Consider the following 22,438-nt stretch of genomic DNA (forward strand, 5'->3'; position numbering starts at 1 on the left):
CCTTTCTGTAACGAGGCATGGTGTATTCTTTTATAGTGATTATACACAGCTACAGAAAGCACCTTCAACATAAACATAAATCATCCATAAGATCATTCTCAAAGTTCGTAACTCAAAACATTTAAAAGGACATCGAATATAACACTACAGGACCAAAATGATCCATTATCGCATCTTCTAAATAAAAAGGTATACAAAAATCATTAACATACTGAACTAATAAGCATCAACTTGAAGTTGGACTAAATTTGATAGTGAATTTGAATTATAGGATACCTTTTTGGCTCTGTCCTGGCCAATAACAAACTTATCGAGACCCTTGCAGATCTCCTTTGGTGTGGGTAAATCCTTACCCAAATTGGACCCTCCCATGTTGTCTTTTCGCCATTACCGCCACCTCCACCACTTGAACCACCCTCCCGTGGTCCTGAAGCCCGAACAACATTAACACCAGGTGCAAAAGGCGGACCTGGAGGAGTATGCACAGCAATCCCATTCCCATTAGAAGAACCAGGTGGGGGAGACCAAGTTTCTGGCGGTTCTCCACCATCTCCATCACTATAGGATCGTAAGGTATGCCAGAATGTCGCTCTAAGCCCATTACTGCTGTTACTTCTATGGCCATAATCTTCTGCCAAACCGTTACTGCCATGGCTATTATTAGTTTCTCTGTCATCTTTGACTTTGCCATTGGATATCCTCTTCTGCAATTTACTACTAGTATTATTAACTTTATTATCTAAGACCCGACCAATCTCCACAAATGTCCCTTGGATAGGAGCAGTTTCAAAGGGCGGGCGGAAGAAATAAGCTGTTTTACAATTGGGGCAGAGATTCATAGTTTGATAACCTCCTTCTTCATGAAGAGGAACCGAAGGAATCAAATTGGAATCAGAAGTAGAACTGGGAAAATGGCGATTGGAGAAAAATACATCCATGTTCCTGGCGCACCGTGGGCAATTAGCATCGGCTCGAATCTTTCGGGCCTGGGAATTCCGATGGCGAGTATCGCCGGAGCCACCGTGATCCCACTTGTACCGCTCCTGAACGTTGATGAAGGATTCCCGTCGTCTAGGGGTGGCGATGGGAAAATAGTTTAAGTGAGTCGAGATTGGGCAAACCTGATTGAGTCGAAAATTGAAGCTCGTCCATTTATGACCACTTCTTGCAGAAACAGCGAACTGAGTCTCTGCAGAAGAAATCATCGCCATCTCTTTCACGTTCTTCCATCTAGAGAAAATCCGAGACATAGAGAATTCACCCGAAAAGACAGAGAAGTAGTAAATTCCACAATAAGCAAACAACGAGAGGCGATGAATGACACAGGAATTGAGCTCTCTACACTAGTGTCTCGTCTGATGAGAATTGAGATCCGACTGGATTGACCCAATGAATAAATGACAAGGTAACAAGTGAAAAGAGAATATCTTTATCGATCTGTATGCGTGATTCAAGAGTAGCGATGTTATTATTTATATTCTGAATCTGAATTTTAGGATTGGATAGAATAAAAAAAACGAGAGAAAGCAGAGGAAAACTTGGGTGGGAGAGGATTAAGCAACAAAGATAAAGTGAGATTTTCTCGTAGAAGAAACTAGGAAAAGGAAACTGACAAACTCACGCAAGCACACTACCGCTAAACCAAGACATCGTGGGTTAGTAACTCATCCTTCGAATGCGGTTATGCAGCGTACGGGCACTTTCTCATCTTGACAGTTTAACCGTATCTGTATACTCCTCGTGTCCTTAATATAAGACCCATTTAACTAATTTGATTAGATTAAGAAAATTAGGTAAGTTAGTTAATTATAAGAAATTTGATATGTTTTTTCTAAAATACTATAATCATCTTTCTTAATATCTCATCTTCCTTTTCTACTTGATTATGGTTTAAGAGGTATCTATAAGGGTAATTTAGAGAAAACTAATAAATATGAAAAATAACTCTTATATTTAAGACAAAAACCAACTCAATAATTGGGTCTTATATTAAGGACCAGAGGAGTACCATTTTTTTTCATATGCAATTTTTAGTTTTTACATGAATGAAAAATGTAATGGCAAGCTCAACTACCATGGAATCATCTAATAATACAAGGGATAATGAGACAAATCATTTAGGTGGTTGGTAAAAAAGGTGGCAAGAAAAAAAAACAGTTGGCCAAAAAATCATTTTAGGTAAATTTTGGTTATTGATTATTAATTTAAAACGTAATATGCAGTTGGCAGGAAAAAAAAGTAATACTCCTCCCGAGTCAACTAAAAATTTTTTTTGCCAACGTCAACTAACAATTAATTCATAAGAAAATTAATCATTTAAAAATTATCTTTATTAATTTCTCATATAACACACCCTTATGACATTAATAGAAAAATTAGAACAAAGTTGCCATTAAAAATTTTATTTAATAAGAAATTTGATAAATTTTTATACATAAAAAATTATCAAGCACACATTAAATATTGGTATTCTAATTTAAATTCTTCTTACAAATAAAATTTTTAATAACAAAAATTCTCAATTTTTTCCTTATTTTTTTATTGCGATCCAAATCATGTGGAATAAAAAAAAAAAAGAGAATTACAATCAAGTTCCATGCAAGAGAAATAATTACTAAGAGGTCTAATAACAACCTGAGCAATCTATAATACTCCCTCCGTTCCTTATTATAAGAGACATTTGATGCTTATGGTATGTTCCTATATATAAGAGACACTTAAAAGTTGTCTCTATTTTTTTGTATTGATTTTCTATTTTACTCTTATTTATTTTGTCTTCAACTCATACTCTCTCTCCCTCCCACTTCTCTTTCTTTTAATAATTTAATTGTTTCTCTCATACTCTCTCCTTATTAATGGGGGTATTGTTGGAAAAAACATTATACTTTTTACACATTAATTGTCCTCAACTAATTTTAACTGTTTTTTTTATTAACGTAATTTGGTTATTTGTCTCTTATAATAAAGAACGGAGGGAGTAACAAGTTCTAAAATAGAAAATGATAACTTTTAAGACTTATTTTGTAATATATTTTTTTTGGATCTCACTGTAATTCTCTCTAAAAAATGACGAAGATTCCGGAGCAAATAAAAATTTGTAAACCAGGCCCAGAACCTCAACACTTGCTTCGTCCTAACGAGTCTGTTGGGACCAACTAATTACCGATCCCACCTACTCCCCTCACTGTCCTTTTCATCTTCATCCTACAACGTATGATCAGTTTTGCAGTTGGTGTCCTGTTTTCGTAGTATCGCATGTTCCTTAACGTGATCACCATATGCGATTTCTGTGTGTATCACTCTCACTGGCTACTGAGTACTGAACGATGATGCATGATCATATGAATCTGAATGAGCATGTCTTGTCACTCCTTGCAAAAAGCAACCATCTTGGTCATCTCAAGCAGCTCCAAGGCTACCTCACCGTCGCTGGCCATGCCCAGACTCAGTTCTACGCTTTTAAGCTCGTCCGTTTCTGTACTCTCTCTCTTTCCAATCTCCATTACGCTCGCCTTATCTTCAATCACCTCAAACCACCCAACGCTTATCTGTACACAGCCATGATCACCGCCTATGCTTCTCAACCTGATTACGTCTCTGCCTTCACGTTGTTCCGCGACATGGTTCGCCGACGAAATCCCAAACCCAGCCAGTTTATCTACCCTCACGTTTTGAAGTCGTGCCCTGAGGTTTTGGGATTGAATGGCACCGGCTTGGTTCATGCCCAGGTTTTGAAATCAGGTTATGAGCGGTACCCCGTTGTGCAAACTTCTCTTGTGGATTCTTACTCGAGGATTTCGGGCAATGTGGGGAAAGCTAGGAAGGTTTTCGATGAAATGTGTGAGAGAAATGTTGTGTCTTGGACCGCCATGGTTTGTGGGTATGCGAGGATGGGGGATATTGAGAATGCTATGAAGTTGTTCGGTGAAATGCCTGAGAGAGACGTCCCCTCTTGGAATGCTATCATTGCAGGATGCACTCAGAATGGGTTTTTCTCTGAGGCAATTCGATTGTTTAGGAAAATGGTTAATCTGGCTATGGAGAAGGAGTTACAATTTCAACATGTGAAGCCAAACCAAGTTACAGTTGTCTGTGCACTTTCAGCATGTGGCCACACTGGGATGCTTCAGCTTGGAAAATGGATACATGGTTACCTATATAAAAATGGGTTTGTTCTTGACTCGTTTACATCAAATGCTCTTGTGGATATGTATGGGAAATGTGGAAACCTTGAACAGGCAAGAAAGGTTTTTGAGATGAATCCGGAAAAAGGCCTAACATCATGGAATTCAATGATTAATTCTTTTGCGCTTCACGGGCAAAGTGATAGCGCAATTGCCATTTTTGAGCAAATGATGGAGTGCGGTGAGGGGGTAAGGCCTGATGAGGTCACCTTCATTGGTTTGCTAAATGCCTGTACTCATGGAGGATTAGTGGAAAAAGGTTACTGCTATTTTGAGATGATGGTTCAGAAATTCAGGATAGAGCCTCAGATTGAGCACTATGGGTGCTTGATAGACCTTCTTGGCCGAGCAGGCAGATTTGATGCGGCAATGGAAGTTGTGAGGGGCATGGGCATGGAACCTGATGAGGTCATTTGGGGTTCTTTGCTTAATGGATGCAAAATTCATGGCCGTACAGATTTGGCAGAATTAGCAGCCAAAAAATTAATTGAAATTGATCCAAACAATGGAGGTTATGGCGCAGTGTTGGCTAATTTATATGGGGAGTTGGGAAAGTGGGATGAAGCTCGCAACGTATGGAGAACGTTGAAGGAGCGAAATTCTTTCAAAATCCCAGGCTGTAGCTGGATTGAGGTTGATGACCAAGTTTCTCAGTTCTACTCCCTTGATAAATCAAATCCAAAAACAGAAGAAATATACAGTATTTTGGAAAGTCTGCGGGGTTTTAGAAACGAAGTCATGGTTGATCTATAATTCTTACTTAACAACCACATGCTTCACAAATCGACCTTGCCAGATTTGAAATAGGTAAACAAAGGAGAGAAGGAAGTATCAACATCATGTCTGCCTCTTTTAATGGTTCAGCCTGATGGTGATCAAGAATAAGAAAGGAGATTGGACTTCGAAAAAGTCAACCTTGATGCTTTCAAACGAGTTATTGAGATCTTTGACTGTATGTGAAGAACTAGAGAAGTGAAGAGAGAAAAGTGGGGACATTACTGATGTTGCACCTGCAATGGTGGTATGAAAGGAAATGTGACTCGAGAATCAAAATTCGAAACTAATTACAGAAGGCAACAGAAAGGTCGGTAGTGATGTTTGTTCTTTTTTTTGGTTGAATGGGACAAAAATTAGATAGGATAGGAATACACCCACAGCCAAAGAATTCAATGCGTTGTTTCTTTTACAGTTGTGAAGATCGATCAAACACGAAGGGAAGTACTAAAATTAGGGTCGTACGTTCGCAAATCTGGATTATGATCTTATCTCCTGATCAAGCTTAAGATACCTCATTTATTCGAGAGTCACATGCCTCCGTAGTGTAACAAGACTCGAGATTCAGCATCTTGTAGCCCAGCCCATAATCACGATACCAAAATCTAGACGGATTGTTATTCTAGTCTTCTTTTTTTTTTTTTATGATCAGGTTTTTTATGCAAGTGAAGTGCAAAATATACTCAGACCTTAGAGGTAATCATGATCAATGGTAGAGTTAAAGACTTGATTAGAAGATTAGCTTGTGTTGCTCAGGTTTGTGAATCTGGATACTCTTTTCATGTACCCCATATCAAGTAGAATTTAACATTCTTTCCCCCCATTGTTAAACGCAGTGCAAAAGTTTCACCGTCGGCTGAAGGGAAAAGTTTGTCTACTTTATTGAGCTTAATCTCCTCTTCGGGCAGATTCCTAGAACCTATGGAACTTGTATTCGTTGTTGTTGTTTGGTTATCATAATATCTCTAGGTCATTATTTTATCAACATGATCAATATTCAGATGCTAAGGTGAAGAAAGATTATAAAAAGGCGTCCCTTATCTGCTGCTTTTACCCAACTGGAGAAAGTGCTTCAAGTAACAGAGGAAATTGAATGGCTAGAAGACATGATATTCGTATTTAAGAAAATTTCTCCACATTCACTAGGAGATTACAGTAAAGCCAGTACAACGCTGCATATTCCCATCATCACCAAACATCAAGTAAGCCATACATAGAGAGGAAAAGAAGGCGGAAAAAGGAGTCTTGCTCAAGCAGAAACCCTTTTATTGACAGAGAATTCGAAAGCCTTTCTCTACATCAGTAGCAATCATTCACTCATGCTCAGGATTCAAAGCTCCTGCTTGGCCTCACTACTCTCAAGTTTGGCAGGCTGCTCATCCTCTCCTGCAATGCTCACGGTCCTAGGACCTTTAATCTTATCAGGTGACAACTTTTCCAGTGTCAGAGTAAGCACACCATTCTCCATCTTAGCCTTCACAGAGTCCAAATCCACGTTGTCTGGCAACTTGAAGTGCCTCCAGAATTTGCCAAATGACCTCTCCACCCTGTGCCAATGATCTCCTTTCTGTTCCTCCTCCTTCTTCCTCTCTCCACTCACACGCAAAACTCTGTTCTCCTCCACTTCTATCTTTATCTCATCTTTCCTCAACCCTGGCACGTCCACCATTATCACATGTCTCTCTGGTGTCTCCTTCCAGTCCACTCTGGCTGGAGATACAGCGATGGATGATGTCTCATCTCTGTCAAACCCAAACGGGATTTGCTCCAGCACGCGAAATGGGTCCGGGAAGGGATCTGACCAGAGATCAGATAGAAGACTTCCAGGACGATCTATGAATGGCAGGACAGACCCTTTTGCTTTGAATGGAAAGGCAGCCAGAAAAAGCAGGATCAATGGAAACAAGTTAAGGGGCTGTTGCTTCATTTGTTAGCTTACGTGGATTTGATATTCTATGGATTCTGGTCTGGTGCTCAGAAGAAGTATTGAAGGATATATAACAGCGATCTCTAGCACTTGGGAATCGTGTTGTTGATTTGCAGCTGAAAAAAGGCGAGGGAACCTGATTTATATGAAAATGGAAAGAATGACAGGGACAGAGGTGATGTGTTTCCTGAGAATTCTATACATTTGTGGAATGAATAGGAGAATGGAAGCATTTAGGAAAAGTGTAGAGAGATGAAGAAAGTTCCAGGACAAACTGAGAGTTATGATTTTTTTTTTTTTTGGGTGTTGACGGTGAAGAGCTGGGATTCATTTTCGAAGGTAAATAAAAGAGGGTGCTGGAATTTTCCCATGTGTTCCAGAGGCTTCATGTAATGCTTCTAATTCGTATTAAAATATTGTGTCGTTTACAGATAACAATGAATTTTCTGTTGCTTGCAATGGAATAATCTGTTTTTAGTGGTGATATGTGACGGATAATAATTAAAATATTCACCCTATCTCCTTACGGTTTTTTTTTTTTTTTGGACTCAATCTCCTTGCGGTTATTATTACAAAAACTTCCATGTATTTTTTGAATGAAAAATTAAAAATTCGGGTCCCCCGATGAATAATTCCCAGACTTGTTCCCCTTATGGGTTCTACAAGGCCCACCAAATTTTAGAATATAAGGCCTCAATGAAACGCGTGCCGGAAGGGCCACTTTGTATTCAATCTGCAATTTTGAAGGGCCTCATCACAACAGTAAACATGTGATTTTTTTTTTGGTCCACTTTTTTTAATGGAAACTGAAACAATAAAACGACCTAGAAGTAACAACAAGCGCGTAGTTACTAATAAGAGTTAGTCAAGTTGATAAAGAATCAACTCATAACTCACAAGATGGTGAGTTCAAATTCCACTGTCGATATGAAGACCTTGTTGGCGAGAGATCTATAAGGCTGTGTTTAGTATGAAGGATTTGGAGGGGAGGGGAGGAGAAAGAGGAGGAAGAATTTTAATCATTTCCTCTTATTTGGCAACATAAAAATTTCAAGAGGGGATGGAAATTTTTTAAAATTTTTCTTTCCCTCCCCTCCTTAACCTCCCTCCAAAATTTTTTAATATTTTGTCATGTTATAACCATTATGCTCATATTTATTTTCAATATCCCGATATGACTCTAAATCCTTTTCTTCTTGTCTCTAAATACTGCTCTCTCCTTTGCATGTAAATGTGAAATTTGAAGAGATAAAATGGACCGTTCGATAATAAAGTTTTGAGGATTTAAATTTTAACACAAATTATTTATATGTCAAAATTTAAATCCTCAGAGCTTTGTAGCCATAAAGATAAAATGGATGAAAACAAGGTTCCACGTCTAATGAGCTTATTTGCTTGACCAAATATTTCATTCAAAGATGGGATACAAGACCAGTTGTGGTTGAACATTACTTCAGCCTTCTTTTCAATAATACTTTACGCTCTAGAGTATATTAGAATTTCGGTATAAGTATTGTTTAATATATTAAATGTTATTTACAATTCTATTTTATTAAACACTCTATAAAATTTGAAAAAAAAATAATCTTAAATAAAATAAGGGTAAAATTGTCCATGTAAAAATATTTTTCTTCCCCTCCCTTCATGAACCAAATAAGGTAACATTAAAACTCCTCCCCTCTCCTCCCTTTTTATAAATTCAAATAAGGTAATATTAAAATCCTTCCAATCTCCTCTCCTCCTCTTCCCTCCATTAACATTCCTCCCATTTCCTTCCTCTTATTGAGCCAAACAGATCCTAAATATCTCTCTAAGTGCTGTCTGAATCTGGAGGTATATCCTAATCCTAGTGAGTCCCTAGCATCCAACTCATATAAACTATTATGTACCAAAAAAAAAAAAACCCTAGTTGGTCCGAAACATTAAACACGTGATTAGGTACGTATATGCCAATTTATTTTCTTGTTTTTTTTATTTCTTTTCTTCTTTTCAAATGGCTTTCTGTTTTGTTTCCTAATGAAAATCACTTCAATTAAGGCTTTCTGTCTTGTTTCCTAATGAAAATCACTTCAATTAAGTTGTTTATATTTATTACATTAAATTCGTCAATCACAACCACACGTCATTTTTTTATATAGATTTATAATTAAATAATATTTTTAAAATAAGACTTATGGTTGAAACCTGCCAAATCAGATGCTATAAATTTCACAAATTAAACCCCGTGATTTATTCAAAGCTGAGAACGTAGGTAGGATACACCAACGCAACTCCCTCGCACAATGCATTATAGTACCGGGTGAAACTAAAAGCCACACGAGGGGTGGGAAACGGATCCTACAATATCGCCAGCTAGAAATACTTGTTTGATAGATCCTCTAGCTACCTGATTCACATAGCACTGGATAAACAGCCAACAAGAACTAACTAGCATGCAAAAATAATTAAGCAAACTGAAAGCAAAAGGCAAAAGATATTTTATTTGATTACAAAGGGCTCACATAACAGCATTGACGCACATATATAGAAACAAATTAAAGCCTAATTAAAGTAGTACGTAGGTACTTAGTACGAGATATTTCGTATTAATGCGCAGGTATGGGTTTAGCAGAAGAGGAGGATGAGCAAGGATCATAGCAGAAGTTGGTGGTATCAGCAGAGACACAGTGTGGAGGCATTGAGTATGTGCAGATACAGTTCTTGCAAGCTGAGTGGCAAGTCGGTCCAACGTCACCGCATTGGCACTGAGGTGGACTTGACTTGGTGCACACGCAGCTGTCGCAGCAGGCGGCGGTGGTCGACTTCAACGAGTAGTTTGCTCCGCCATTCTCCTCCTCCGTCGTCGTCACTTGAGCCAGCAAGGTCTTCGGATCGAAGCGAGCCTCCACAGTTATAGTGAAGACCATCAAGAACAGAACCACACCTACTTTCCCATCGCCTTCTTCCTCAAACTCATCTCTTCTTTCTCTCTCTGTGTTAGGGTTTTGCTCGTGAAGGGGTGAGCAGATAGTGAGGGTTATTTATAAGGAGTTATTATCATATCACGTGACTCATTAACCAAATTAAATTAATCTTTTCGTGTTTAATTATCCCAGCTAGTGATCATTATATGCATGTGCCTGTGTTTCATGGGGAGCATCGATTAGTGCCCATGCTGATCATATTTTAAGCTTATTTTTTGGAGATTGGGCATATATCTGAACCCACAAATAACATAATGCAGCATTGAAAATTTATAAAACTATAAGACTCACAAATTAATTCTCTCCATGGAGAAACGAATCCTCTAGTTAATAAGGAGTAATAGGCTTCATTAATGTAAAATTCTGCTTAATATAAGAATTTATAAACACTTTTATGCAAATCGAAATAAAAATTTTCATAACATCTTACACCGTTTTTCATAATCTGATTAAATACCTGTTTTCAAGACTTTAATCGCCATTTCAAACCAGACTTAATATTATTAAGTTGCTAGTTGAGGTTCATCATTGTCCTTCAAGCATGTGGGTAATGGATTATATTATTCTTATTTTTGGACACTGAGCTCGGTGATGAATCCAACCCACCAAGTGTTGCCAATGGACAACAACCTCTCGACGAGCTCTTTCTTATGTTAAATTGACACGAATCACTAATATGTCATTTAAAAGTGTTCACTTTATGTTATAAAATAATACTCGGTCTGAAATCTAAGACCCATTTTATAATATAAATTACACTATAAAATGGGTCTTATATTTAGAACTGGAAGAGTATATCATTCGAAGAATATATTTCTATAGGTGTGTGTATATTTAAAAGTCTGTCACGCACTAGCTACATGTGGTAGCCTGGTAGGTGGCAGTGGCATATCATATTCTTCTCATTATAAACCCTATAAAGAAATTGTATGAAACATTCTTCAAGAATCTGTGAGCTTTGGCTCCCTTTGTGGTTGGCCTTGTATATTGAATGTGAGGGCAAAAGAATCTCATGCAACTTGAATGTCACATAAAACCTATTTTGTAATGCAATTTGTACTGTAAAACAGATCTTATATTTTAGGATTGGAGGAGTATATACATATGTGTGTGTATACACACATCGCTGTTTATTATAGAAGAGATAGATTCAGGTTCATCAGACGCCCAGCTAGAAACAAAAGAAGTCATAGAAGGCTTCGTTATTACGACGCTAGTATTATTAATTATTATTATCTCTAAGCTTCGGACGTTCATAGTTCAGACCACCACAGACAAATCGGAGTCGGAGCTTCTCTTCCATCCCTTGCGAATCGTAAAATTAGAGACTCTTTATCAGTGACAACCGGACGACGTCGGTTTTCACCGTCGACGAAGGCCCCAGCATCTTCACACTCGTTTTCTGCGTCGCAGAAGACAAGCTTATATAGTAACGTGTCTCTAAAACAAACCTAACTCTCTTAATACGGAACGAACCACGAACAATGGCATCGCCGACTTCTAGACCGACCATCACAGGCTTTCTGGTGGGAAGCGACGACCGCCTAATGACGACCCAATTTCTCGTATGGGCACACATGTTGGGTCGGTGACATGGTTTGTGCTGAGGAGTAGGTATTCTTAGAATAGATGACATGAATAACGGTTGTCCTCCAATGAAGGGAGCATCAACCACGGCAATTGTGCATGAAACTCTGCAAGGATAATGGGAAAAAATGTAATCCCACTACCTTTAATAATATGAGAAATAGGGTTTACGTAGTATACACCGGGAATTTTTCACGGGGTCGCCGTCTGTGTCGTACAGTTGCTCCGCCGTGTTAGCTGCAGCGGCGGTGGAGGCAACGAGAAGGAAAGACAAGAATGGTGATAATGCAGCAGACTTCATTGTTTGGTTGGTGTGCGGCAGTGGAAGATTTTAAGGGTTTGGTTTTGGGCGTGTGTTTTGGATTAAAGATGATAGTTGAACACCAAAATTTGGACTGCTAAAATTATATTTAAATGATACAGATATCATTACAAGGATAATAAACACTATGCGATGAGCATCAAAATTAGTTTTGAAGGGTGTTGGCCCTTGATGATTGTATTTCCCCACTCTCTATACCAGTACTACTATATAAATTATACAGACAGTGGTATAATGTCCCCTTATATAGATACATATTGTAATTCACTACAACAGATATCTTAATATTTGACTATTATTTTTATTTATATGTAATTTAACAGTTCTGAACTATCAAATAGTGATACGTCATATTTGCTATATATAAATACTTGAAGGTTTAGTCGTTAAATAAGACTATCCTTACTTAACGGTTATTCACAAGAATTGTCAGGTACGGGTATTCACAAAAGCTGTCATGTATACCCTTACTTGGCAGTTCTTGTGAGTAACCGGGTCTACTTATTTGACACTTTTTAAAAAGAATAGTCAAATAAAGTGATTTAATTATTTTTTATTTTTAATATTTATTATACTACCTCCGTTCTTAATATATGACCTTATTTAATTTTTATTTTAGTTCTAAATATAATATCCTAATCTATTTTGTCTCTCATATTTATGTTTTTTTTCCTATGGTAGTCCTTCTAATAATAGTAATTCTAGTCAATATATTTTATTAGTAAAAATGTTTTAAAAAATATAACACCTATTTATTATAAGTAACTAACTTAGTTTATTTTTTTAATCGTTTCAAATTAGTTAACTAGTTTTTATAATTAGGACGGAAAGTAGTAACATGCATCATAGTCATAGAATGACAGCAAGAGAACACTATAAGATAAAAACGTTATATTTATGAAATTCAAAATCCAATACATCAAAGATAAACATCATATAATTCAAAAGATATTAATCACATAAGCACACTCTATGCAAAAATATTGTCTAATAAATTATCTGAAATTTTTAAAAAAAACTATCCTAAAAAAATTTCCTAAATATTGTTGTTGATCAAATATCGTAATCCAAGCTCCTTTGTTTCCATATGCATATATCTATAACTGTCTGAAGAAATCTGACTTCTCTTGCCTCAAAGTGCCCCAAAAAAAAAAAAATCCTAAAAATCATCACGAATATAATTAACCGTTATCTGGCTAAATGTAAGGAACAAATTTTGACTGAAATTACTTGTGCGCGCATGTGTATATTATATGTGTATATTAATTTTATATTAATTTTAGTTATTGTGTATATATATTATAGTTATAGTATTTATAATTATTATGGTATATATACTGCAAGTATGATTATGAACAATATTTTTACATACTAAATGTAATTTATTATTATATTTCATTAAACATTATGAAAGTTGGAATATAAAAACAACTTAAATAGAACAAGCTAAGGATAAAGCTGTCCTTTTAAAAATATTTTTCCTCAACTCTCTTCCTAAACCAAATAAGTTAATATTAAAATCCGTTCCTTCCCCCCCTTTTTTTTTTTAAAGTTACACCCTTCCCCTTCCTTTTAATCAATCCAAATGAAGTACTATTAAAATTTCTCCCATCCTATCTCCTCACCTTCCATTCCCTCCATTAACATCTCTTCTTTTCTTTTTCTTTTATTGAGCCAAACAAACTCCGAGAGGAGACTTGGGACTTTCTTATTTGGCCATGGCCGCCCATGTGTCTAAACAAATTTCTTTCTTTCTTTTTTTAAAAGCCGAATAGTACTGTATATTTCATTCAAAATCAAAGAGAACTTAGAAACACAATAAAACTGGAAAATCAGAAGAAGACAACGAAGCAAATTAAAAAAAAAGTGTAATAAGAAGGCCATCCAGCTACAGAGGCCATTTAATTAATTAGCTTTAAAATTGAAGTCTATGAATGTTATACAGAAGATTGCACTGGAATAAACTTTTCTCTTAAATTATTTGTCGCTATACTTACGTAATAGAGTTGTGGAAGAGCATCCTTATCCCTATAAAATTTTGCACGCGAAACAAACCTTGATTATGACTTGAATTAGTATAAATATATAGTTGATACATGGGTTAATCATATAACGAGCAGTTCACGAGATGATACAAAATAAAATGTATAATACTGGGAGAAGAATTTTTATTTTAAAAAAATACTTTTCACGGGGCGGCCGGCATCCTTGTCTAGTTTTTTTAAAAAAAATTTCCCCTTCTGATTTTTCACGTGGCTCAGACCCCCAAAAACATAAATAATTTTTAAGCATCTTTGAGCGGTCACTTGTTCATGGCTAGCTCTATAAATTGATGCTCCTCCTTCACATAAACTCATCACACCCACCAAATCAAAAACTACCAAGTCTTCCATAGCCATAGATACATACCCCCAGAAGACGATGACTTCAGCATTGCCTGCAATATTCCTCTTCTTCCTCCTCTTTGCCTTCACCACCACCACCACCTCCGCCGGCAACGGCCTAGTGCTAGACTCAGACGGCGATCCATTGAGAAACGGCGGCGAATACTTCATGTCACCTATAAATGGAGGTGGCATTTTCGCCGGCGCAGTGAGGCACGGATCAGGTACTAATTGCTCACTCGCCGTGATTCGATCCAGTGGTAGCAGATGGTCAACAACCATATCTTCTCCGTTCAAAATACTTTACATCTCAGAGAAGCTTCCTCTGAACATATCATTCGCTCAGTTCGCACCCAACGTTTGTACCAAATCTAAAAACTGGCTCGTCACGAGGTCGTATCCTATTAGGGAGCCCGTGATGGTTGGAAGTGCTCAAGAGTTCGATGGTTCTGTGATGGATGGTTATTTCTCCATTTGGTCTGTTGATGAAACCAAAGGACACTATAAGCTTGTCTTCTGTCACACTGGAGGAGAGTGTGGAAACATCGGAGTCCTCGTTGACATTAACAACTTCCAACGTTTGGCTGTCACAGTTGATGAACCTCTGGTCTTAAAGTTCGATAAGGTTAAGGAAAGCTCTGATGCCTCTAAGCTATCCATGGTGGTTTAATTTGAGCTCCTAAACTCTCCCGTTTGTATAATCTAATAAAGATGACGATGAAGTGATAGTGCGACATCTGATCTGTTGCACTGTTTATCTCTCTATGGATTAATAAAATAAAGTTGCACTAATTGTCATCCATAAATTTTCTTGAGAGGTTTTGTCCCAAGTCATGCTATTGTTATAAATGTGAAGTTATAATTTTTTTTCTTTAGGCTTTATTTAGATTGAGGGAAACATGAGCGGAAAATAAAGGGGGAGAATTTTATTACGAGAGAAAACTTTCAAAAATAACAAATTTTCTTATTTTCGAGAGTTTTATAATTTCTCTCGTAACATTCTTTTCTTTTTATTTTTGTTTTCGTTGAACTAAGTACGAGTAAACATAATTCACTGTATAGGAATAAATTAATAGTGTAACAGGTAAGGGAAAATAAAGGAGGACTATTAGTTGTCGTGGATCGCAAATATAATTACGTACGAGGAAATTAAATAGTTATTTATTAAGGTAAACAAGCGACTTGATCAATCTATATACTACTCCTAATTATAAGAGCCAGTTGACTAATTTGAGGAGATTAAGGAAGTAAGTTGAGTTAGTTATTTGTTCTAAATAGGTGTTGTCTTTCCTAAAATATCCTTGCTAATCAAGTGTATTGACTAGAATTCTTATTATTAGAAGGGCTACTTTGGAATAAAATGTATAAATATGATAGACAAAGTGGATTGGGGTCTTATATTTAGGGTTAAAATAAAAGTCAAATGGGGTCTTATATTAAGGATCGGAGGTAATATGAATTATTGAATTTTAATCCTGTTATTGCTATATGCTATTTAATATTTTATTATTTTTTCTTAAATTACAAGCTACTCTTTTAGTAAAATGATGTGCATAATATGTTGCTTGTAAATATTGAATAATTTTGTTTTAAATCATGGAAGATGAGATATAAATTTTCCAAGCCAATTTTTATAGGTGATATGAAATTGAGATGTTTGTAAATTATGATAATTGAGTTGACATTTATTCCAGCAGAACCCATCTTAGCCAGAGGCATTTTCGTCCGTCCATTGAATAAGTTTTGAACATGTAATGAGCAAAGTCTTTAGCTGGCAAAAAAAAGGGGGGGGGGAATTATAATAAGATCCACCCAAGAGAATTAAATATAAAAAAGTCCCTTAAAATTATGAAATTATTTTCAAGTCCCAAGGACCTCATTGCAATAAATTCTATTTGTTTAATTATTGAATTGTTCTTATCTTCTTCTTTTTAAATATGTATTGACAACTGAAAGTGCAGTCGTTAACAACTTAAGGTGTAACGATTAACAACTATCGCAGTAGGTATTGACAACATATTTTCTGAGAACATCACAAAAATATGATGTATGAGTTGCCAATATCTGTCACAATGGTTGTTAATCGTTATACCTTAAGTTGTTAACGATTACACTTTCAGTTGTCAATACATACTTTTAAAAAAGACAAGGGCAATTTGGTAATTAATAAATAAAATTTATTGCAGTGAAGTCCCTTGGGACTTCAGATTAATTTGGTGATTTTAAGGAACTTTTTTGTATTTAATTCTTTTCGATAGAATCTTATTGTAATTTTTCCACAGAGAGAGAGAGATCAAAGCCTTTAACTGTCATTTCTTATGGGGGGGCCCTTAAATGTTTTTGTCACTGGGGACCCTGTTTCAAGTTCAGACAGCAACTCCTTTCAATAAATTTTAGTAGAGCTAGTGTCTATTACGAAGGAAAAGAAAAGGGTGAAGGACAATCTTGGTAATACCTATTATACCATAATAAATATCTACTAATAATTTTAGCTTTTTGGATCCATTTCATGAATAATGATATGAAGAGTATTGTCATCCATAAAATTACTTACTCGTTTATTTATTAGGGAAAACTAATTTGGAAGGCCTTGTAGTTTGATCTCATTTTGAATCAGGTCCCTAAGGTTTTTTTCCTTTTTATTAACTCCTTTAAGTTTGTACTGTGATATCTGTTGACCCTCCTATTTCAAAACTATTCAACTGGAATGAACGGACCCTTGACCGCAGTTAGAGAGAACTGAGGTTGCAGACTGGCGGATAATTTTGACAATGTGGACTCATCTCCTAACTCAACGTGGAAGATCCGAGAGTATTATGGAAGCTCGCTTCATCACGCTGGGTTTGATTCACTGAAGGCCTTCGATCTCTATTCCACTAAGATTCATCCCGCAACTGATAGTAGCGGATTTTATTGCAAATATATTTGGGCACAATCCTATTGCAAATGAAAATTGATCCTCAGTCTTAAACAACTGAATTGAATCCACATCATCATAATCACACAGCACCATGTCTTTGCACTAATTTCTAAGTTCATCGTTAAGCTTTATCTTTGCCATGAATCTTCAAGTACTTGGTAAGAATTTTTCATAGCATAGTGTTTTTTCTAGAATTACTTAATACTCATCTGACCCTTAATATAAGACCTATTTAACTAATTTGATTAGATTAAGGAAGTTAGATAAGTTAGTTAATTATAAGAAATATGACATGTTTTTCCGAAAACACCATAATCATTTTCTTTAATACTCGCTCTCCCTCTTCTATTTGATTATATATGGTTGAGGGAGCATCCATAAGGATAATTTAGGAAACATTGATAAATATGAGAAATAGGTCTTATATTTAGGATCAAAACTAACTCAATAATTAGGTCTTATATTGAGAATAGGAGGAGTATCAAAAGCACCTTGTTCATAACAGGTGTCCCAAAAGAGCCCCTCCGGGTGCTTGCTTTCCCCCCGGATCTTCAATATTACTGCTGCATCTCAGTTCTCTCTAGCGGCAATCAAGGATCCTTTCATTCCAGTTGAACAGTTTTGAAGGAGAAGGATTAACGGATATCATGGTGCAAACTTAAAGGAGTTAATAAAAAAGGAAAAAACCTCAAGGACCTGATTCAAAATAACGGCAAATTACAAGGACCTCCAAATTAGTTTTTCCTATTTATTATTCTATTTCATTTTATGTACCAATAAAATGTCGTGCGAAACTACTGGGCGTGGTAACCCTGGGAAAAGTCTATCTTTCATTTGAAAAAAAAACAAACAGGTATTATTACACCATATAAATCCTTTCTTTACTAGTCCCCCAACATTTTTCAAACCACGAATTCTTCGTTTACGAATATTTCAACGCCAATTTTAATGTTCTTCTAATGTATTTCTATATTCAACTTTATTAATTTTTTTTCATTTAAGCAGGAGCTATAGATTGGCAGAGTTGGTTAATTAACCATAAACAGCTATTTTGTTTATCAATCACTGTCATATGGGATGGATCATAATATGCATTATATGCAGCTTATCTGTTCTCCTTTTATTGCAGTCATATAAAAATGAATCAGAGCCTAGAAAATTTAAACTAGATCGAGTTATATGTTACTTCCTTCTTTACGAGGAAAATAGAAATAAGAGGTGAAGAGAAAAAAATTTCAATAAACTCGATTTATAAAATTGAAAAGGTAAAATTTTAAAATTTTCATAAAGAGAATATATAAGATGAAAGAATAATAAAAATTAATTAAAACCCTTTAACTACTCCACTTTTCTAATTTTTTTAAATCAAACTTATTAAAATTTTTCCTTTGCCTCCCCTTTCCTCCATTTTCTATATTACTAATCTCTTACACATCTCTTTTTTTAACTTATTCTTTCTCATCACCTTTCCTTTTTTTTTCTGTAAATAAGAATTTTTTTAAAATAAAATATAATTTTCACCCCTTCATTGTGTTTAACTAATACTACCTCTGATCCTAATTATAAGAGCTAGTTGACTAATTTAAAGAGATTAAGAAAAAAAAGTTAAGTTAGTTATTTGTAACAAATATGTATTGTCTTTCCTAAAATATCTTTGCTAATTAAGTATATTGGCGATAACTATCATTGTTAGAAGGATTATTTTGAAAAAAAATACATAAATATGAGAGACAAAATGGATTAGGGTCTTATATTTAGGACCAAAATAAAAATCAAACAAGATCTTGTATTAAGGACCGGAGGTAGTACATAATTCAAGGTTATGAACAGGCATCAGTGGAGGCTGCTAAGCGAAAGGTTAATGATGATGTAATATTACTTATTAGAGAAAATTATCCCTAAGGTCCTCATTAAAGATATATTACCTCCGATTCTTGATATAAGAACTAGTTTGATTTTTAATTTGGTCATAATTATAACACTCAAATCCACTTTATCTATCATATTTATCTATTTTTTTTCTAAAAAACTCCTTATAGTAATTACATATGTTAAATATCACTTGCTAATACATATGATTAACAAGGGTATTTTAGAAAAGACAATACCTATTTATTACAAATTATAAATAACTAACTTAATTAATTTTCTTATATCTAGCTGGACCGGAGATGGTATACCACCTCATGTCCTAAGGATTAGTTACAAAATGATTCCACTACGAAGTGAATCTTATATTTATGATGAAAAGGTACGTGGTGTGTGTATATGTAATCAGTAAAAAGTTCTAATAACAAGTGGACCTTATTATACTATGTTATGAGATGTTTTAGTAATCTCATCCCAGCCCATTCTTTGGGATCACAGAGCCATTTTCCCTACTTATTAATCATAGATATAAACAGCTACATGTACCTCAAGCATGTCTCACGTCGTCGTCGTCATTATTATCTCTAAGCTTCAGAGGTTCAAAGTTCAGGCCACCATAGAGGACAGATCGGAGTTTGGTTATAACTGTCCGCGTAGACCCCAATATCTTTACACTCTTTTTCTACTTGGCAGAAGACAAGCTTATAGTGATGTTTAATCCCTGAAACAACCTTAACTTTCTTGATAACGAACCAACCAGCAACCAGGAACGACGCGGCGTCATCAAATTCTAGACCACTACCGGCCATCACAGGCTTTCTGGCCGGCGGGAAGGGACGGCTTAGTGGTGACGAGCCATTTGCCTTTATCGGCACATCTGTTGGGCGGAAAATCAGCGAACTCGAGGCTTATGGGAACAGTTGTGCCGAGGATAGCTTGTCTTGGTGGAGTTAAGAAGATTATTGGTCGTCCTCCATTGAAGGGATCATCAATAACCACAGATTGCATGGTTCTGTGAGCATGGTGGGAGAAAATATAATCCCACTACCTCTAACATGAGGGTCAGGGTTTATGAAGTACGTGTGACATTTCTCACAAATTCGCCGTCTGTGTCGATCAGTGGCTCGCCGCGGCGGTGGTAAAGGCAACGAGAAGGGAAAAAGAAGAATGCAAATAGTGGAGTAGGCTTCATTGTTTGGTGTGTGTGTGGTGATGTAATGCGAAGATCTTTAGGTTTGGTTCTGGGGTGTGGGTAAATGAGGGAGAGGAAGCCAAAAGTTATAGATAGGCAGCCATAGCAATTAAACCTCAAAAATGGTGGGAAAATGAGATATTTTCTTTAGGGTTTTAGCAATGAGTAAAACATGAGAAGGACAATTAAGGATGCCACCTCCATCTGGCGGCAAATCTACAAGGTTAAAGTATTTCACTGTTTATCACAATAATGAGTATTTTGTGATTATTGTTGTTATGAAATCTAAATCCTTTACAATTTGATTTGAATTGTTGATGTTTAAAATTTTGGGTTAATGCAATGATTGTTCCGTACACTTCACATTTATTTTGGTTTTAGTCCCTGGAGTTTGAAACCGTTAATATTGGTCCTTTAAATTTGTTCTCTTAAAAACGTTAGTCCTCCTATTTTTAGAAGCACTGAGTCTAGATTTAACAAGTTTAGCTGTCATTAACACCGTTTAAATGCTGATCTGGAAGCTGACTGGATGAGATGAGGTGGCTTTTAAAAAATAAAAAAGATAACACCGTCAAAACGGAACACACCGTCTGGGGGGAAGGAGTTATACTCCTGTGAAATAAAAAATAACAGCAAAATTGTACCGCCTGCGTGTTTCGCTTTGCATCCATCTTAATTAAAAAGCTAAGCATGTGAAAAGATTAAAAAGAGAACAGGGAGCGTTGAGACCATTCAAAGAAGAGGAGAAAGAGAAAAGGGTTCTTTGTTCAGTTTTCCTATTTGGGTTCTTTGTGTCAGTTGATTGCTCTAATTTCTCCCCCTTTTTGTGTGTTATTGTCGTTGCTTGCCTTTGTTCGTTCAGTCTGTGGAATCCATAATCATCTTAGTTGGTTCGCATAATGCTTTGTCTTTCTTCAAAATGATTTACCTTTCAACTAACTGAAATCCTAAGAAGATACACCTTTAAACTGACAAGATTCTTCTCTCACATTCGCCTAAAATTATCCCAGCAACCTCAAGCGACTAAAACGAAAGCTTTGGCACACAGCTATGGTGCGATGCTTTTATGGGATTTTGCCCTAACTCCTTTGTTTTCTGCGTCGTCTTTGCGTGAGTTGTATTCTCTGTCTCGTCTTTGAGAGTTTTGACTTCTGCTTTCTTTTTCTTTTCTTTTTTTAACATTATTTAAAGGTCCAGGTCACACATGACATGTGTCAGTTATTTTCCACCCCATCTCGTTTGGTCAGCATCCTGATCATCATTTTAAACACTGTTAGTGAAACCTAAGCGTATTTAACAGTGTTAAATCTAGATCCAAGTCCTTTTGAAAATAGGAGGACTAACGTTTTCAACGGAGCAAACATAAAGAACCAATATCAAAGGTTTCAAATTCTAGGGACTAAAACCAAAATAAATGTAAAGTGTAGGGACCGATCATTATATTAACCCTAAGATTTTTAATCTATAGTTTTTTAATAATAATTTTTTTAAAAAAATATAAGTTATAAAGTTACTTTTATTTTGAATGATATGTTTATTAAAATAAAAAATTATTTAGAACTCATTACTTTATTGGTACGATTCCTTCTTTCTGAAAAAGGGGCATTGGTGTAATTAAACGAAACTTCTCCGCTTTTTTTTTTTGGTTTTTTTTGGGGGGGGGTGGTTGGGGGAGACAGCGAAATTGTCACATAGCCGGGGGGCCGCTTTGAAGTATTGCATGGCATATAAATGTTCTGCACGTTTTGTTTCGTCTTCCACATCAATATGATAAAGTGTTTGGCTAGAAACTAAATTATACTTCTCCGGTTAATGTTTTAAAAACCGAACTGGACATTAAGCCAGAGAGATCAGCGGGTCACGGTTCAAACGATCTAACCGGTTAAACTGTCTGGTCAGACCATTGACATATTAAATTAAAAATAATATTATACTCCTTCTAATTTCATATATAAGAGAAGTTTTTTAGGAATAATATTCATTCAATTATTAAGAAAATAATTTGCATATTTTTCATATATCCATTGTCTTTAAAAGAAAATATATAACAATACATAAGAAATAGAGTGTTAAATAAATTTAAAGAGACGAACAACAACACACAATGACAAGCATAAAACATAAATATAATTAAAATAATAATAATTAAAAGTTAATTTTTTAAATAATTCTTAGCTTTAAAAAGATGCTCATATTTAGTGCTCGAAAATGTTTCGAATGTAATCATCTCCAATAGAAGAATACTTATATGTAGAGAAAAATAACATTAGGTGTCCGTCACATTTCTCAAGGGACATTTGGTACTTTTTTATTTGC

General features: G+C 35.7%; 5 protein-coding genes across 6 annotated transcripts; 2 read left to right on the top strand and 3 right to left on the bottom strand.

Annotated features, from left to right (window-relative positions):
• LOC114739176 (CLP protease regulatory subunit CLPX3, mitochondrial-like) lies at positions 1-1,601 on the bottom strand. The gene is made up of 2 exons (XM_028927225.1): positions 277-1,601; positions 1-62 (listed from the first exon to the last, which is right to left on the bottom strand). Exons 1-2 carry the CDS (start codon positions 1,248-1,250, stop codon positions 50-52), a joined length of 987 nt encoding a protein of 328 aa, XP_028783058.1. The 5' UTR covers positions 1,251-1,601; the 3' UTR covers positions 1-49.
• A 1,630-nt stretch (positions 1,602-3,231) lies between these two features.
• On the top strand, positions 3,232-5,839 carry LOC114739173 (pentatricopeptide repeat-containing protein At1g33350-like). 2 transcript variants are annotated; one of them, XM_028927221.1, is made up of 2 exons: positions 3,232-5,714; positions 5,795-5,839. In XM_028927221.1, exon 1 carries the CDS (start codon positions 3,327-3,329, stop codon positions 4,935-4,937), a length of 1,611 nt encoding a protein of 536 aa, XP_028783054.1. In that variant the 5' UTR covers positions 3,232-3,326; the 3' UTR covers positions 4,938-5,714; positions 5,795-5,839. The 2 variants fall into 2 exon arrangements, with proteins under 2 accessions (XP_028783054.1, XP_028783055.1); XM_028927222.1 differs by having other exon boundaries at positions 3,232-5,268; positions 5,374-5,821.
• Positions 5,840-6,280: 441 nt separating this feature from the next.
• LOC114739174 (22.0 kDa class IV heat shock protein-like) lies at positions 6,281-7,000 on the bottom strand. The gene has a single exon (XM_028927223.1). It carries the CDS (start codon positions 6,883-6,885, stop codon positions 6,289-6,291), a length of 597 nt encoding a protein of 198 aa, XP_028783056.1. The 5' UTR covers positions 6,886-7,000; the 3' UTR covers positions 6,281-6,288.
• Positions 7,001-9,470: 2,470 nt separating this feature from the next.
• Positions 9,471-9,791, bottom strand: LOC114739175 (Bowman-Birk type proteinase inhibitor-like). Its single transcript, XM_028927224.1, has one exon. The coding sequence runs from the start codon at positions 9,789-9,791 to the stop codon at positions 9,471-9,473; it is 321 nt and encodes a 106-aa protein (XP_028783057.1).
• Positions 9,792-14,178: 4,387 nt separating this feature from the next.
• LOC114739171 (trypsin inhibitor A-like) lies at positions 14,179-14,895 on the top strand. Its single transcript, XM_028927220.1, has one exon. The coding sequence runs from the start codon at positions 14,179-14,181 to the stop codon at positions 14,809-14,811; it is 633 nt and encodes a 210-aa protein (XP_028783053.1). The 3' UTR covers positions 14,812-14,895.
• The last annotated feature ends 7,543 nt before the right edge of the window (positions 14,896-22,438 follow it).

Source organism: Neltuma alba, unplaced genomic scaffold (genome assembly GCF_004799145.2).
Source record: "Neltuma alba isolate B1F8T4 unplaced genomic scaffold, ASM479914v2 tig00013794_pilon, whole genome shotgun sequence".
Classification (NCBI taxonomy): Eukaryota; Viridiplantae; Streptophyta; class Magnoliopsida; order Fabales; family Fabaceae; genus Neltuma; species Neltuma alba.

Bases quoted from the DNA above. Each gene is read 5' to 3' on its own strand.
- LOC114739176 (XM_028927225.1), bottom strand. From the start codon at position 1,250: ATGTCTCGGATTTTCTCTAGATGGAAGAACGTGAAAGAGATGGCGATG.
- LOC114739173 (XM_028927221.1), top strand. From the start codon at position 3,327: ATGATGCATGATCATATGAATCTGAATGAGCATGTCTTGTCACTCCTT.
- LOC114739174 (XM_028927223.1), bottom strand. From the start codon at position 6,885: ATGAAGCAACAGCCCCTTAACTTGTTTCCATTGATCCTGCTTTTTCTG.
- LOC114739175 (XM_028927224.1), bottom strand. From the start codon at position 9,791: ATGGTCTTCACTATAACTGTGGAGGCTCGCTTCGATCCGAAGACCTTG.
- LOC114739171 (XM_028927220.1), top strand. From the start codon at position 14,179: ATGACTTCAGCATTGCCTGCAATATTCCTCTTCTTCCTCCTCTTTGCC.